The sequence below is a fragment of the Helianthus annuus genome, chromosome 1, assembly GCF_002127325.2.
Source record: "Helianthus annuus cultivar XRQ/B chromosome 1, HanXRQr2.0-SUNRISE, whole genome shotgun sequence".
NCBI lineage: Eukaryota > Viridiplantae > Streptophyta > Magnoliopsida > Asterales > Asteraceae > Helianthus > Helianthus annuus.
In genome coordinates, this window is record NC_035433.2 from 86,022,145 (window position 1) to 86,041,155 (window position 19,011).

The 19,011-nt window shown below is 37.0% G+C and overlaps 1 protein-coding gene across 1 annotated transcript; it reads left to right on the forward strand.

Moving 5' to 3' along the window:
• The first annotated feature begins 15,303 nt into the window (after positions 1-15,303).
• LOC110876155 lies at positions 15,304-16,032 on the forward strand. Its single transcript, XM_022124331.1, has one exon. It carries the CDS (start codon positions 15,304-15,306, stop codon positions 16,030-16,032), a length of 729 nt encoding a protein of 242 aa, XP_021980023.1.
• The last annotated feature ends 2,979 nt before the right edge of the window (positions 16,033-19,011 follow it).

A 19,011-nucleotide genomic window follows, 5' to 3' on the forward strand; every position in this document is an offset into this window, starting at 1 on the left:
TTGTAATTTTCGGAGACGGCCCTACAGGTACTAATAGTTCAAAGTAACAATCTAATGTTTTAACTTTTGATTTTGTAACATCATAGGGCCTTAAGGCTAACGGCCTGTTAGTTGCATTTTTAGGCATATTTTACCACATTTTAGCATGCGTATTTAATTGCATTTAGGCATTTATACTATATATATTGCATTATTTTGAATAATACGTGTTTTTGTGGAACGAAATCTACTTTGGACGTTTTAATGATTTTGTAGGCGCGAAGTGATTGCGAGCAATAACTAAAAGGTCGAGTACATTCTGGATGAAATTAAAGCTTTGGCGTATCTTTGGGTGAAGAACCGGTCTAAGTCGGCGTCACTAACATGGGAAGATTGGAGTAAATTTATGGTTGGCAGTTAAGTAATTATGTAATTTACGTAATTTGGTGCAAAACAATTGTATGTATGGTGGTAGTAACTTACTACAATGAATAAAATATTTTGTCGGCCGTTAAAAAAAAAAGGTCGAGTACATTATGAGCTTTGAAAGATGAAGAAGCTTATATTAATGCGAAATCAAAATTAGAGATGAAACATAAGTTGGGCTCAATAAATAAAAAGGTTTTGATGAATTGTAATTAGTGAATATGGGCTGAACTAACAAGTCCCTTTGGGCTGCCAAGAAGAGAAAAAAACGAAGAAACAAAAAGAGTTTGGCAAGTAGACAAAAAGAAAGAACAATACATCATCATCCAAAACCTGGACGCAAGGGGGGGGGGGGGGGAACTGGACGGCTGGAAGCAAGATCGCAAGAAAGCATTTTTTTTCTTTTGTGATTTCTAGAATCAATTAATACTTCAGTCTTTGTTTTCGTAAGTTTGAATTCTTTGATGTTTTGTTTAGTATTAGACTTGATTGTTCTAGCTATCATGTCCGGCATCGGAGTTTATTTTCTTTGATTTGGTTCATAAACTTATGTGAAACGAGCACGTTAGATTCAATTATTTTAGTGGTTTGTTTATACGATTCTTGTTTATATACGGATTTGATCCGAAAAATATTAGATTGTTATAAAACCTGATCAATTTATTAATTTTTCTAATAAAGTTCATCAATATTTTAATCTCTAATCAGATTTTAAGTTTTTGTAAAATGAACAAATAATGATTCAAGTTTGTCTATGAACTTGAATTTATTATAGAATCATACAATCTAGCCAAACATACCGAACGACGTATGTGTTTGGTTGTAACAACTCTTATTAAAATCAATAATTAGGATGATAATTAGTCAATAAGGAAACCCTAATTGAGACACCCAAGTGATTCTGCACTAACCCTAAAATTTTCAGAACAATCAGAATTAGGATCAGGGCCCCTAAAACTCAAGGGGGGCAAACCCTAGTGGATAATTATCCATCAAATTCGTTGTCACAATTGAAATTAAGAAAACTATTGAGTCAGCCAAGCTAGCCCCGTACCCAGCTAGCCTATGTAAATAGACTGCACCCTTTACGGACCGTAAAGGAAAAAGCCATACGGTCCGTAAGCCTGTCCAAAAATCACTATAAATAGCAGACATTGGCAATTGATTTATGTGTTGAAAACGACGTGCAAATTCTCTGTAGACGTCAAGATATAGCAAGAACAGTCACAAAACACACACCTTAGTATCAAATTACTGCCGCAAAACAGGGTAATCACTCGATCGCTATTACGATTCATTTTCCGGGATCAATATATCCAAAGAATGTTTAAGTGCCGCCCACATTGGGTTATACTTTGTCGTTCGTCGTTAAATCGATGAATGTTTAAGTATTGCACTTTGTCGTTCATTGTGAGAATTTGATTTCGTGAGTTATCGTAACTGCTGTATTGATCACTAACCCGGTTTTGTGTGCATTATTATTTAATTAGGTTAAACAAGGCTAAATCATATTCTGCCCGTGTTAAATCTGCAATGTGAGTCATTCTCTTTTTATCAAATGTTTTACAATACTCCAAATTATTTTCAGAATTATAATTACAGTGATTAAGTTTATGTAATCACCAAATTACAGCCAGTATGTGGGGTATTGTGCACATTACTACAGTTTTAATCACATTAGGTGGGCGAACCTAAAATTAAGTGATATACGTCATTCATTGGGGCAGCCAATGGTGATATGACCACAGTCACAGATCCGGTCGAGTGACAAATACTGTGGGTAGTTGGTTGATAATAAACATATGTAAAAACTCTTAATACTGTGAATTATAACAAATGTGTCGTTTTAGTAAATAGAATGATTCACTCAGTATTTCCCCGCTGACAAAACCTTTTTCAAAAATGTTACAGGTGATCTACTGTAATTCAGGAAAAGTGCCGGGGGAGCATTTCAAGCTTAAGATAGTGGCTCAGTATAAAATAAAGAAATATGTTTTGAAATAAAGATTTATCAGAAAAATCTTATTATTGTAAATTATCGGGGTTTTATCCCGAATTGTGAAATAAAATAATCGGGAAAAGTTTTTAGCTTTATAACGATCCTGATGTTAAAATTCCGCTGCTAAAATCACATAAATAAATATAACGGGATTTCTGTCCCGCGGCTCCTGAAACGGGTCAAACCGGGTCGGGGGCCGTGACAGAAATAAGGTGGTATCAGAGTCACTGAGTTAAGCTAATTAAGTATTTAAAAGATACTTAATTTTTCCTGATTACTATTATGTGATTATGTGTTTTTATTAAACTGACTATTTGTTAGTTACAGTATGGGTAAGCAAAAGTTGCAAGATATCTATCTTAAATTAGATAGGTCAGTCTACGAAGAGGGAAGTTCATCCAAAACTAAATTTTCAACACTCCCTACAATTCCTGAAGAAGGAATATTTGTGCGAAAAGCAAAATATGAGAAACCACTTTCTCCTAAAAAAAGGAGTATGATTATTAAGAAAAGTAAAGAGCAAATCCGGGAAAAGAGGATTAAAAAGGAAACCCAAGAGTTAATCAATAAATCACCTTGGGAAGATAAGCTAGATGAGAAATGGGCAAATTTGTATATGCTAGCCACTGTAGCAGAACATGCAAATCTTTAAATACCCTAAATCTAGTAATAGCATTTCCCAGTAAATAAATAAATAAATCTGAGTGGGTTCTTTCCTGTTATTTTGTATAAATAGTGTGCAATAAAACTTCGATGTTTATTTGTTAAACTTTGTTCCAAAGTTTTAACTTAGCATTTTGTGCATTTTTGCATATATGCTACACAGCATGAACGAGATATCTGAAGCTTTTCAGAACCTCAATCTTTACCCGGTGAATATAGAAGTTTCCCAAGAGTTTACTGGATACTTTGCTGATGTGGACCAACCTGTAGAATTCCATGCTCCACCTTTGACAAAGCCAAAACGAAAGAAAAAGAAGAATTACGTGTGGGGACATCGTATACGTAGGAAAAAGCTAGCTCCAAAACTTCCTAAAATAAACAATCCTTTAGAAATAGCAAAAGAAACTGATAAACAGCCGGAGATGGAAATTGAAGTTAAGAAAGATTCTAGGCAAATGGAGATACAGTTTGAGGAATATTCTCAAGAAATAGAAATGGAAGTAGGGCAAGGTTCTAGACCAACACAGATAGAAATTGGAGAGAGCTCCAATCAAAACCAAAACCAGGGAATAACTTTTCAGGATGAAATAGATTTCCTATTGGCAAACTGTGAGACTATTCAGCCTGTCAATACGAATATTTTTACCTATCCTATCGAAAATCCAATCCCTATGAATTTTGCACCAGCAATCCCAGAACCAATAGTACACTCCCAACCTGTAGAAATGGAAGAATGGTGGACGAATGATTGGCAATTTCAAATATTGTCAACGACCCTTATTCCTTCCTTCCGCAATTCGATCCAGAACCCCTACCTAATCCACCAATGAGCACTGAGAATATGGCTGAACTTCCCCATTTCGGTGAAGAGTTGATGGATGCAGGGAATAGAATCAGAGAGATAGGGGGACAGATTGCCTGGAAGTATGACGAAAGGGAACTTCGTTTTTAGAACAACAAATGGTGAGGGATAGGAAGGTGGTAAAACTATAGTTATGTAATAGTATAGTAAATAGTGAAATCAATCTGTAACATAACTCCAAATAAAACTTTATAAAATATATGTGTGTAGTGATGCATACTATAACGGATATCAAATGGAATCGAGAAATCGATAGTTTTGACTTTACGTGCATTGTGAATTGTCTGATTGTTTGTGTATAAATTGCTAGTTATCAAATACTAATAAAAATTATTATATATTATCAGATGGCAAATAGTGGTAATGAACCAGTAAATGAGGTTAATCAGTCGGAGCAACATCCAGGGGATCAATATATGACTAGACAAGATATTGAAAATATTGTTGCTCAAGGGATAGCCAATGTTATTCCAGCATTTGTTGCTGCTGTAAAAAGTCCAATCGAACCGCAACATATCATTCCTAGTAAACGTACTACTGAAGATAACTTCAGTAATAGTATAAACGGTGGCCATAATCATGTTAGTCATGATAATGAATCCCAGCACACGCCGCTCCCTAAGAAACGGAAGGCTGCAACACCTGGTTGCACTTTCAAAGAATTCCTTGCTTGTAAACCCACTGAATTTGCAGGCAATGAAGGGGCAACTGCATCACTGCGTTGGTTAGAGAAAACCGAAGCAGTAATTGCAATAAGTAAGTGTGCCAAAGATGATCAGGTCATGTACGCATCAAATCTGTTTAAAGAAGGAGCACTCGAATGGTGGAACACTGTGTTACAAGCTAAAGGAAGAGATAGGGCTTATGCTATGACTTGGGAAGAATTTAAGAGTCTGGTAGAAAGAAAATTCTGTCCTGAGTATGAAAAGGAACAAATGGCAAATAAGTTCCAAACTCATCGGATGTTAGGTGTGGATTGGCGTGGTTATACTTCGACATTCTTCGAATATGCTAGAGTGGTACCTAACCTGGCTTCGCCAGAACCGGTACTCATTTCTCGCTATATTTGGGGATTAATTAGCGAAATTCGCAATATCGTTAAGGCTGCGAGACATCGCACTATTGACGATGCAGTAGAATTAGCTAACACCCTAACCGATGAACTGATACGCACAAGAGATGAAGACAGGAAGAAGGAATTAGCCCAGAAAATTACCCAAGGATTTAGGGTGGGTAATAGTAGTAATTTCAAGAAAAGAGGAGCAGGGCAATCTTCAGCACAGCCATTCTGCAAAATTTGCAAAAAGAAACATTTTGGAAAATGTAACAAACTTTGCAATTTTTGCAAAACGATAGGACATCGTGAAGAAAACTGCAGGAAGAAATCCATAATTTGTTACAATTGTGGAGAAGCCGGACATTTCAAAACAGAATGTCCTAAGTTAGCCAACCCAGTAGACAATAAACCCAAGGCAGCCGAAGGAGCTACTAAGAAAAATGCCAGAGCATTCCAGCTAACTACGCAAGAAGCAGAGCTCATTCCGGATGTCATAGCCGGTACGTTTTTAGTTCACAACGTTTATGCAAAAGTATTATTTGACTCTGGTGCAAACCAAAGTTTTATAAATACTTCATTCTGTCGAGCTCTTAAGTTACCCTTAACTACCGTTAGGCAAATTTTTACAGTCGAAACTACAGATGGGAATTCAGTAAAAATCAATCAGGTTTTGCAAAAAGTAGAAATAGAACTCTCAGGTCATAAATTTACTGCAAACCTATTGCCTATGAAATTAGCTGAATTTGATATTGTGTTAGGAATGGATTGGTTAATAGCCAACCATGCTCAAATCATTTGTGATAGAAACTCTATAGAAATTCAATCACCTACTGGGAAAGTAATCATGATTACAGGAGATAAACCTCGAAAGCCGCTAAAGTTCATATCAGTAATGAAAGTTGCTAATTATGAACGGAAACAAGGAATAGTATATATGATTTCAGTAATCATTCGTACTAAAGGAAAAGAACTTAAGGAAATTCCTGTAGTCTCAGAATACCCAGATGTATTTCCGGAAGATTTACCTGGGTTACCACCAGATAGGGAGGTAGAATTTTGGATTCATCTAATTCCAGGAACTACACCGATAGCCAAGGCACCCTATCGATTAGCTCCTACCGAAATGCTAGAATTAAAGAAGCAATTAGATGAATTACTAAGCAAAGGATTCATATAACCTAGTTCATCCCCTTGGGGTGCACCAGTGTTGTTTGTGAAAAAGAAAGATGGATCAATGAGAATGTGTATCGATTATAGAGAGTTGAATAAGGTTACAATTAAGAATCGATACCCATTACCTAGGATTGATGATCTTTTCGATCAATTACAAGGCGCTAAATATTTTTCTAAGATAGATTTGCGCTCCGGATATCATCAATTAAAGGTTCAAGAAGAAGACATACCTAAAACTGCTTTTAGAACTAGGTATGGACATTATGAGTTTACAGTCATGCCCTTTGGATTAACTAATGCACCTGCAGCATTTATGGACATGATGAACAGGATCTGTAAACCATATTTGGATAAATTTGTAATTGTTTTCATAGACGATATACTTATTTATTCAAAAAGTCAGGTCGAACATTGTCAGCACTTGCATGCACTCTTAACTTTGTTAAGAAAAGAAAAGTTGTATGCCAAATTCTCGAAGTGTGAATTTTGGCTACAAGAAGTGCAATTCTTAGGACACATGGTGAATCACGAAGGAATTCACGTAGATCCTGCTAAGATAGAAGCAATTACCAATTAGAAGGTTCCGCAAACTGCAATGGAAATTAGAAGTTTTATAGGATTAGCCGGGTATTATAGACGGTTTATTAAGGGTTTTTCCAAGATAGTTGTACCATTAACTAAGCTAACCTGTAAAGCCACTAAGTTTGAGTGGGGACCTAAATAAGAAGAGGCTTCAGAATTTTAAAGCAGAAATTAACCAATGCTCCAATCTTAGCCTTACCAGAAGGAACAGAAGATTTTGAGGTATATTGTGATGCTTCAAAATTAGGATATGGATGTGTGTTGATGCAACGCAAGAAGGTAATTGCGTATGCTTCCAGACAATTGAAAAAGCACGAAGAAAACTATAAGACTCATGATTTAGAATTAGGAGCTATAGTTTTTGCCCTTAAGATATGGAGACATTATCTGTATGGAAGTAAGTTTACTATTTATACAGATCATAAGAGTTTAAAGTATATATTTGGGCAAAAAGAGTTAAACATGAGGCAAAGAAGATGGATGGAAATCCTGAGTGATTACGACTGTGATATTCAATATCACGAAGGAAAGGCAAACGTAGTCGCAGACGCCTTAAGTCGTAAGTATCATAAGAAGCAAAGGCGAGTCCGTGCTCTTAGAATAAATATACAAGTAGATTTAATGGAACAATTGAAGGAAATTCAGGAAACGGCAATCAAGGACGATGCCGAAGGAATGAAAGGTTATCTAAAAGAATTGGAACAAGGAAACGATGGAATTTGGAAATTCCACAAAAGCAGAATTCGGGTACCTAAACAGGGAAATTTAAGGTCAAAGATTTTAGACGAAGCTCATAAATCTAGGTATATTGTACATCCAGGAAACAATAAGATGTACCAAGATTTAAGAAAGAATTTCTGGTGGATAGGAATGAAAAAGGATATAGCCGAATACGTATCTAAGTGTCTAACTTGTTCACAAGTTAAAGCCGAACACCAGAAACCTTCAGGTCTACTACAACAGTTAGAAATGCCTGTATGGAAATGGGAACTCATAACAATGGACTTTGTTACTAAGTTACCCAAAACCAGAAAAGGTAACGATGCAATTTGGGTAATTGTGGATCGATTAACCAAATCTGCTCATTTTCTACCAATAAAGGAAACCTTTAGCATGGAAAGGTTAGCCAAGTTGTATGTGGATGAAGTAGTATCCTTACATGGAGTCCCACTCTCCATTGTATCGGATAGAGATAGTCGTTTCACTTCCCGTTTCTGGACAAGTTTCCAAGAATCAATGGGAACCCGACTCAATCTAAGTACTGCATATCATCCACAAACAGACGGACAAAATGAAAGGACGATCCAAACTCTAGAAGACATGCTCCGAGCATGTGTAATTGACTTTGGTGGTAATTGGGATAACCATTTACCATTAATCGAATTCTCCTATAATAATAGTTATCATTCAAGTATCGAAGCCGCTCCATTCGAAGCACTGTATGGACGCAAGTGCAGAACTCCCGTATGTTGGGCATAAATAGGAGAAAGTCAATTATCAGGTCCAGAAATCGTACAAGAAACCACTGACAAGATAACTCAAATCAAGGAAAGATTGAAAACAGCTAGAGATCGCCAGAAAAGCTATGCAGACAATCGTCGCAAGCCACTTGAATTCCAGATAGGAGACAAAGTATTGTTGAAAGTATCTCCTTGGAAAGGAGTAGTACGATTCGGTAAGAAAGGAAAACTGAGTCCAAGATATGTTGGACCATTCCCAGTGATTCAACGAATCGGACCAGTTGCTTATCGCTTACAACTACCAGGAGAACTAGCTGGAGTACATGATGTATTTCATGTATCCAATCTCAAGAAATGCCTATCAGACGAATCCCTGGTAGTACCTCTTCAAGATGTGGAGGTAAATGAAAAGCTGAAATTCATAGAGAAACCCTTACAAATAGAAGATAAGAAAATCAAGTTTCTCAAACACAAGCGACTAGTACTGGTGAAAGTCAAATGGAATTCAAAGAGAGGACCAGAATATACTTGGGAACTGGAGTCAGAAATGAAGCGGAAATACCCTCATCTATTTCAATGAATCTCGAGGACGAGATTTTTCTTAAGATGGGGAGGATGTAACAACTATTATTAAAATCAATAATTAGGATGATAATTAGTCAATAAGGAAACCCTAATTGAGACACCCAAGTGATTCTGCACTAACCCTAAAATTTTCAGAACAATCAGAATTAGGATCAGGGCCCCTAAAACTCAAGGGGGGGCAAACCCTAGTGGATAATTATCCATCAAATTCGTTGTCACAATTGAAATTAAGAAAACTATTGAGTCAGCCAAGCTAGTCCCGTACCCAGCTAGCCTATGTAAATAGACTGCACCCTTTACGGACCGTAAAGGAAAAAGCCATACGGTCCGTAAGCCTGTCCAAAAATCACTATAAATAGCAGACACTGGCAATTGATTTCTGTGTTGAAAACGACGTGCAAATTCTCTGTAGACGTCAAGATATAGCAAGAACAGTCACAAAACACACACCTTAGTATCAAATTACTGCTGCAAAACAGGGTAATCACTCGATCGCTATTACGATTCATTTTCCGAGATCAATATATCCAAAGAATGTTTAAGTGCCGCCCACATTGGGTTATACTTTGTCGTTCATCGTTAAATCGATGAATGTTTAAGTATTGCACTTTGTCGTTCATTGTGAGAATTTGATTTCGTGAGTTATCGTAACTGCTGTATTGATCCCTAACCCGGTTTTGTGTGCATTATTATTTAATTAGGTTAAACAAGGCTAAATCATATTCTGCCCGTGTTAAATCTGCAATGTGAGTCATTCTCTTTCTATCAAATGTTTTACAATACTCCAAATTATTTTCAGAATTATAATTACAGTGATTAAGTTTATGTAATCACCAAATTACATCCAGTATGTGGGGTATTGTGCACATTACTACAGTTTTAATCACATTAGGTGGGCGAACCTAAAATTAAGTGATATACGTCATTCATTGGGGCAGCCAATGGTGATATGACCACAGTCACAGATCCGGTCGAGTGACAAATACTGTGGGTAGTTGGTTGATAATAAACATATGTAAAAACTCTTAATACTGTGAATTATAACAAATGTGTCGTTTTAGTAAATAGAATGATTCACTCAGTATTTCCCCGCTGACAAAACCTTTTTCAAAAATTTTACAGGTGATCTACTGTAATTCAGGAAAAGTGCCGGGGGAGCATTTCAAGCTTAAGATAGTGGCTCAGTATAAAATAAAGAAATATGTTTTGAAATAAAGATTTATCAGAAAAATCTTATTATTGTAAATTATCGGAGTTTTATCCCGAGTTGTGAAATAAAATAATCGGGAAAAGTTTTTAGCTTTATAACGATCCTGATGTTAAAATTCCGCTGCTAAAATCACATAAATAAATATCACGGGATTTCTGTCCCGCGGCTCCTGAAACGGGTCAAACCGGGTCGGGGGCCGTGACATTGGTTATAATCGATACTTCTACCATGCAACCCGCACACTAAAATCCGACTGCGTGAGCTTAGAATAACGGGTTGGCTCTAATCAATTAACGGCGTTTGGTTAGACATTAGATAGAGCGGAAGTCTGAACTGTGTGATGTCTAGTGTCGATACAAACTATTATTTAAAAAGGATCATTGCACCGTGACCGTTAATGATCGTAAGTCGAACCGAATCAAGAAATTGTCCTGGTGTTGAAATTAGTTTTTAACATCTGAATATTCCAACCACTTTAATTAGCTTTCCTTTTTAATCTAAAAATTATAAATTGTTTTTACATTTAGTTAAATTAAAAACTCCCCTTTCAATACAATCGTATCTGTGTTCAAAACATTTTGGCATAATTAGTTAACATGTATCCCTATGGACACGAACTTTACTTCTACTCAAACTAGTAGTTTTCTTATTATTTTATTTGCTGGATTCGACACCCAACAAATTGGCGCCATTGTCGGGGATACGGCAAATTTAATCGTTTTATGCCAAGATCTTTGCATACAGGTACACCATTCGAGATTGATCCAGAGATTGAGAAAACAACAAAGAGATTAAGGAGGCAAGCAAAACAACGAAAGAAGTTAGCAAGATCCTCAACCTCTATATCTTCACCTCTGGTCACCAACATTTGGCAAGACGTACTCTTGTCAAGTGAATCTGAAACCGAAACGGAATCACAATCCCATCAAGAAACACCAATCATTCCACCACACTCACCTACCCATACCCACCAAGAACCACACTCACCTACCCATACCCACCAAGAACCAAACTCACTGGAACCGCAAATTCCTACAGTTACAATGGCAGCTGAACAAACCCTTAGACAGTGGGCGACTCGTGATGTCCCACAACAGCCTCTTTGCATTAACTACCCTACTGTGGAAAACTTTGAGCTAAAATCCGGACTCATTCACCTTTTACCACTTTTCCGAGGCCTAGAGAATGAAGACCCACACAAGTTCCTCAAAGAGTTCCACGTTGTGTGCTCCGGTATGAAGCCCCATAACGTCACTGAAGACCAAATCAAGCTAAGGACATTCCCCTTTGCTCTTCAAGACTTAGCAAAAGAATGGCTACATTACCTACCACCGGGGTCGGTAACTATTTGGAATGAACTTGCAAAGCTGTTTCTAGACAAATACTTCCCAGAAGTCAAAGCTTCGATCCTACGCAAGGAGATCATCGGAATCAAGCAACTAAAACGAGAAGCCTTGCACACTTATTGGGACAGGTTTAAAAAGTCGTGTGCTCGTTGCCCACAACATGGCATAACTGATCACCAACTCCTTCAATACTTTTGTGAAGGATTAGCACTAATGGAGAGGCGTTTGATAAATGCGTCTAGTGGAGGAGCTCTACTCGATAAAACACCTACTCAAATTAGAGCCTTGATTACCTCCATAGCTGAAGACACCAAGCACTCAACACAAGAAAATGAGTGGTACACAGATGTTCCACGAAAAGTCAAGGAAATGAGCACCCCTCACGTTGAAACTCAGCTAGCTGAGTTAACCAAAGCAGTCATGCAACTCACTAAGGACAAGAGTACCGAGCCACCAGCACGAGCTTGTGGAATTTGTCTATAATTTGGACACCCCACTGATATGTGTCCCACACTGCAAGATGATGTTGAACAAGCACAAGCACTTGGAGGTTACCCGAGGCAAAATTCAAGACAATATGAACAAACCCGAGGCAATCATGTCACAGCCCCCGACCCACCCTGGGAGCGGGAGCCGTGAGCCAGTCAGATGGTATCGGTGTTTATTAATTACGCAGTGGAAAGATTTTCACCAGGATCGTAGTTAGGAAATAATTTCAGAGTTTGTAAAACACCAAACCTTTAATATTAAACAAATGGGTTAAAACCCATATTCCATTCAATTGTTTCTATAGGGATAAACCCAAATAAATAAAATATAAATTTCTTCTTTTATTCAGGTATTTATAGCCACTTTATTTAAGTCTTCAGTGCTCCATAGCTGGCTTCTATTATCTTTACAGCAAATTACCTAAGACACGTTTTGAAAACATTTTATCAGCAATAAATACTGGCGAGTTCATTCCATTTTTATAAAAATATATTGTTATACTTTACAACATTAAGGGTTTTTATATTCGTTTATATTTACCCAACTTAACCAGTATTTGTCACACGGTGACAGTTCCGATGTGACAGTGGTCATATCACTCATTGGCTCACTTTCGTCCAATAGTGAATTTATCAAGTAATTATATCTTACTATTATTCAAAGGTATTTGTCACTAGGCGGTTCCCGTGTCGGTGGTCAAATCACTGTTGATCATTCTTTCAACTAGTGACTGGGGTCATAAAACTGTTGATTATTCTCTCAACTAGTGCCTGTGGTCGTATCACTGTTGATCGTTCTCTCAACTAGTGACTGTTGTTATAACACTGTTGATCATTCTCTCAACTAGTGCCTTTGGTTATGTCACTGTTGATCATTCTCTCAACTAGTGACTCTGGTCATATTACTGTTTATATCACTGTTGATCATTCTTTAAACTAGTGACTCCGAACTTAGTAGTGTCTTATGATATTACTTTGTTAGATATGTTTTCTATGGCACAAAACCAATTAACCTAGAAAATGAAATATATCATTTTCTGTCCAATTAATAGCTATAACTTTATCAAATATAATATATTAATTAAATAATTGAGATATTATTATTTAATATATTAACATGACTAAGATTAAAAATATAGTCTTAGTATAGTAGAATATATTATATTTGACATATTTTATTATGGTATACATTTATTGACTAAACATTATTTTATAATGTTAATAGTAATTCAGGTTTATTAAATATATTTTCTTTAATATATATTTTAATAATGATTAATAAAGCTCTATTTTATATACACACCATTTAGATTTTATTTCAATCATACATTAAGTTTATTAATGATTTAATGTAAAAATAATATTAGTTATAAGCTATGGCTACTGGGGCACAATTTCCCTCGTGCTTGTGGTCATGTTATTATTGGCTAACTTTTTGGCCAATTATAACGAGGGTCAAGTAATGTATAAAACCTCCCAAACCGGCAGTTATTGTAGAATACAAAATTTTAATCGCTGTAAGTATAACTGATAAATATTTAGGATTTTGGAAAGCATTTTTAAATATAATTGTATCACAAAAATGTGATAAAAAGGAGAATGGCTCACAAACTGTGAGAAAAGAGAATGGACTCACTTTGTAACTTTAGGGTTCAACTAAAAGCCTCCTGGTATAATCTTGGGTATAACTCCTGAGCTATTTAATAAAATATATAATGCACTCGCGTTAAGTATAGTAACCCAATTCAACTTTATCCCTACGTCACGAGACAGAACCCCCAACGAACTTAATTGGATAGAGCCTTGACATGCGTTACGGGACCCTAGATCAATCGGACAAGGTATCAGTGTCAGGGGTTAAAACACTTAAAACAGAGCAGGGCTTTATTATTAAAAATAAAAAAGAATAAACAATATAGAATTTTTTTTTTTGAGAGAGAGTTGGCAAGATAGGCAAAAGACAGAGTAGAAGGGGTGAGCCACTCAATATTGAATGTTCTATTTATAGTGAGTTCACAAGTTCTTGAAGTGCACGAAATCGAGGACGCGTCCACCATTTCACATAAATGCTCGTATACACGTACAAATGATTTATAAGTATTGATTTTGATTATTTGATTATTTTATTTTTACTTTAATGTTTACTTGAATATTTTATTAGTACACATAAACACTAACAAACATTAATGTATTGTTAGGTTTTTAATTATTTTATTATTATATATTATAATTAATTCAGCTGCTTCATTTATTTGGCGCTCATTACTTCAAAAATATAACGTTTTATAAAACAATGAATATGTCATTAGAACGAGAATATTCTTATCTACATTTTGAACTACGTTTCATTAAAAATTGAGTAGGTTCAAATATAATGTATTTTTATAATTTAATTATTAAATGGTTCCTAGGCCCGTCTAGGTACTTTATATTTCTAATAGTCAATTTACCCGTAATCTACCCGTTTAATAATATAAGTTTTATATACTTGATTTTAATATAGAAATGTCACACATATACAAGCCAATTAATTAGTATAACATTCAAACCAAATATATATAAAATAGTTTTTAAAACTATATGGGTCGAATAATTATTTTTAAATATAAAACTAGTTACTGATGGTTAATAAATTTAAAGAACCTATAATTCTTATATGATAAAAAATGGAAATGTTACAAATCAGAATTAGGGACATCCTCCCAACATGAATTTCCAACAAAGGCCTCAACAATATCAACAACGCCCAACCTTTCAAAGTAATCAACAACCGCAAAACTTTCAGCCTCGACAACAGCAACCCGCCCAACAACAAACGGGCAGCTCGGGAATATCTTTGCAAGATATTGTGAAAAGTTTGGCAACCGGCACGCATACGTTCCAACAGGAGACTAAAGCTAGCATAAAGAATTTGGAACAATAAATGGCTTAACTCGCCACCTCGGTGAGTAAGATAGAGTCATAAGGAAAACTGCATCCACAAACCGAGGCAAATCCTACGCACAAAGCTTGTGCTGTTACCTTGAGAAGCGGTAAGAGTTATGATGGTCCGACAATGCAAAAAGAGGAAGAAGAGGTTGTTGTTGAGAAGAAGGATACGGAGAAACCTAAGGCTCCAAAATCAGATGAAGTCAAGGCAAAGTTCATCACTCCTCCTCCATTCCCCTCAAGGCTGAGAAGCACACAAAAGCAAAGAGAGGAATAGGAAATCATGGAGACCTTTCGGAAGGTAGAGGTAAACATTCCCCTTCTTGATGCTATTAAACAGGTTCCACGATATGCAAATTTCTTAAAAGAACTTTGCACATCAAAGAAAAAGCTAAAAGGTAACGAAACTGTCAAGGTAGGTGAAACCATCTCGGCTGTTTTACAAAAAAAAAAAAAAGAAAAAAAAAACCCTACCACAAAAGTGCAATGACCCGGGTGTTTTCACGGTTCCTTGTAAATTGGGAAATCTTAGCATACCACGAGCCATGCTCGACCTTGGAGCCTCTATTAACGTCCTACCAAATTCTATTTTCAAAAAACTTAATGTAGGACCGTTAGAAAGGACCGGGGTGGTCATTCAATTGGCCGATCGATCCTTAGTATACCCAAAGGGTGTATTAGAGGATGTTTTGGTCCAAGTGAATGAATTGGTATTTACGGCTGATTTCTATGTGTTGGACATGGAGGATGATGATACTCCACACTCAAGTTCCATTTTGTTAGGGAGGCCATTTTTGAAAACTGCAAAAACAAAAATTGATGTCTATAGTGGCACCCTATCAATGGAATTTGATGGAGAAGTTATCAATTTTAATATATATGATGATATGCGTTACCCAAGTGATGTTTCATCTTTGAATTGGTTATATGTTATTGAACCCTTATCTGATGATTGTTTTGAGTTATCTAACCATGATGTTCTAGCGTTAGTGTTAAATAGAAGCATTGATGAAGTTGCAGCAAAAGAACTTACTGAAAAGTTCAAGCTTGGGGAGGATTTGATGGAAGTAGTAGCGTTTATGGTTGCACAAAAGAAAACCAAGTATGAAGCACCAAAAACACTATTACCAATTACTAACCAAAAGCTTCTTCCATCTATTGTACAGGCACCGGAGTTAGAGTTGAAGACCCTCCCCGATCACCTTAAATATGTGTATCTTGGGGAGAAGGATACATTACCGGTAATCATATCCAACAAGTTGACGAGCAGTTGAGTTGGTCAACACACTCAAACACTACAAGGAAGCAATTGGGTGGGCCATTGCCGACATAAAAGGATTGAGCCCATCACTTTGTATGCACAAAATCCTCATGGAGGAAGATTACAAGCCAACACAGGAAGCACAAAGAATGTTGAATCCTCCCATGATGGAGGTAGTGAAGAAGGAGATCTTGAAGTTGTTGAATGCAGGTATGATCTATCCAATTTCTGATAGCAAATGGGTAAGCCCCATACAAGTTGTGCCAAAGAAAACAGGTATCACCATGACTGAAAACGAACAAGGTGAATTGGTCCCCACCCGTGTACAAAACGGGTGGAGAGTGTGCATATACTATAGAAAGCTTAATACCTCGACCCGCAAGGACCATTTCCCGTTTCCATTTATTGACCAAATGTTAGAAAGGTTGGTGGGAAAGACTCATTATTGTTGTTTGGGAGGGTATCCCAGATTTCATTAAATACCCGTCGCGCCGGAAGAACAAGAGAAAACTACATTTATGTGCCCCTTTGGCACGTTTGCGTACCGGTGTATGCCTTTTGGACTTTGCAATGCTCCTGTCTGTTGGTGCAGTTGTCTGTCGACTACATCTTAGTTCGAGTTTTAGGGCAGGGCTGATTGTACTGTGAACAGTAAACGAGAAATCTTGTATTGTATAGGGCCACTTATAGGGTAGATGAGGTGGATCGCTTATGCGACATTCATGATGGATCGCTCATCTGTCACTTGTTAGGATCGCTCATATGGATCTGTCCATATAAGCGACCCATGATGCCTATAAATAGGTCATATGAGCGGTTCCAGTAAGTTAGAGTCCGTAGGTGTATTCTAGTGTGTAACGGCGAAGCTCTGCCCGTTTGTCTCCAAAAGCTTGTAATTTGACAGTTAATCAATACAGGAGACGTTAAGTAGTGAAATCAGGCTTTACGAAGACTATTTCAATGAATTCCGCCTCTGATTTAGTCTAAGCACTCTTCTGAACGACTCGTCAGGTTGACAAACGTTCCTACACTGTGTATGGTAAGCATTTTTCCAGATTATGTTGAGGAAATAATTGAAGTGTTTATGGATGATCTCACGGTTTATGGAAATTCTTTTGATGAATGTTTAAGAAATTTGACTAAAATTTTGGAAAGATGTATTGAAACCAACCTTGTTTTGAATTATGAAAAATGTCATTTTATGGTTGATCAAGGCATCATTTTAGGTCAAGTTGTCTCTTCAAAAGGGCTCAAGGTAGATAAAGCAAAAATTGATATAATTAAATCTCTACGTTATCCTAATAGTGTTCGTGAGGTACGTTCTTTTCTTGGTCATGCAGGATTCTACCGAAGGTTTATCAAGGACTTTTCCAAGATAACTTGACAAATGTGTGAGCTCTTAGAAAAAGATGTTGAATTTGTTTTCTCCGAATCATGCAAGCAAGCCTTTGACACTTTGAAGAATCTGTTAGTCACCGCACCTGTAATCCAACCACCGGATTGGAGTCTACCATTCGAGATCATGTATGACGCAAGCAATCATGTGGTAGGAGCGGTGTTGGCTCAAAGGAAGGATCGAGTTCCACATGTGATCTACTATGCTTCGGAGACCTTGGATCATGCTCAAAGCAACTACTCGACAACAAAAAAGAGCTTTTAGCCATTGTTTTTGTCACACCCTCAAAATCCATATGCAGAGTATTACCGCGAGGCGTGTGACTGACCAGGATCATGCCACCAATCATATTGAACAATACATAAAAACAAATAAAGTTCATCACAACCAATACGATTAGTGTTTACGAAAGGAATTATCCAAAACCAAGTTTAAGTGTCAGTGGAAGCATAAAGTTAGAAACTCAAATTAATAGTTTAGTTCATAATGTTCAATAGGAACCCAACAAATGGTTCCCTGCCACAACGACTCCTTCTCCATGCAAGCCCCAGCAGAAGTACCTAACGACCTGCAAAGCATGTAGTAACGTGTCAACATAAAGTTAGCGAGTTCATAGTTGTTTAGTGTTATTCCAAAAACATAAGTTTTTTTTTTAAATTACTCTATTCTTTATAAAACATGTCACGGGGGGCTACCCCATTGTTATAAGCTACTAAACCCGTACCATACCGAAACCAACTGGGATTATGTTTAGTGCCCCGAGTCAATGTCTATCATCATGACTAAGTGCCCAGGCATACTAGTTCACTCTCGTCCTCTGCGGCACGGTGTGAGGCTTGTTAGACCTAATAGCGCTACTAACTAATATCCCATTCGCCATTGGCCTGACGATTAATCGGTATAAAATGTGTGGGGACTTTTAGATAGAGTTCCGTCTAGTCCGCATAAGACATGTTATATAAATAGTAAATTAACGTTCCGTCCCACACAAGGAGACAAGGTTGCCCGTATTCTAACCAAGGAGAATACGTAGTTGTATCCCACACAAGGAGATAGTTATTGTTTGTTCCGTTTCCAATCCACCGGGAATACATGCTTTTATAAAAAGTGTGAACTCACCTTAGTTTAGCTCGGCAGATAAAAGTCACTTGAGCTAATGTGGTTAACCACGTCCTATTATGGTTACCATACAAATCAGGTTCATATTCAAGTAATACACGCATTTTCCTACATGTATACTAACAGGTTGCATACGAATAATGATAATCACGTATCACTTATAACTTAACAGTCGAATCGTAAGTCAGCATCGAAGGCCCAAAATGTACAATTTAAGTGTACGGCCTACCCTATGGGCCGGTAACAAATGTGCGACTCCCATACCATTGTACGAGTCCGCTGAAGCGCGGCCCAAATGTCTCTGGCCCACAAACAAGGGTGTGCGACCTAAGGGGTGTGCAGCCCACATTAAATGTACTGCCCAACAATTCATGGCCCAAGTGTGTGATTCTACGAGTGTGCGACCCATGATGGGCCGGTGATCCAAAATCAGTGTGTTGTCCATTCTGGTTCAGTGTGCGGCCCAAATTCTTAAAC

What these genes read in the sequence shown, in the direction of transcription:
- LOC110876155 (XM_022124331.1), top strand. Translation starts at nt 15,304, where the DNA reads ATGCTCGACCTTGGAGCCTCTATTAACGTCCTACCAAATTCTATTTTC.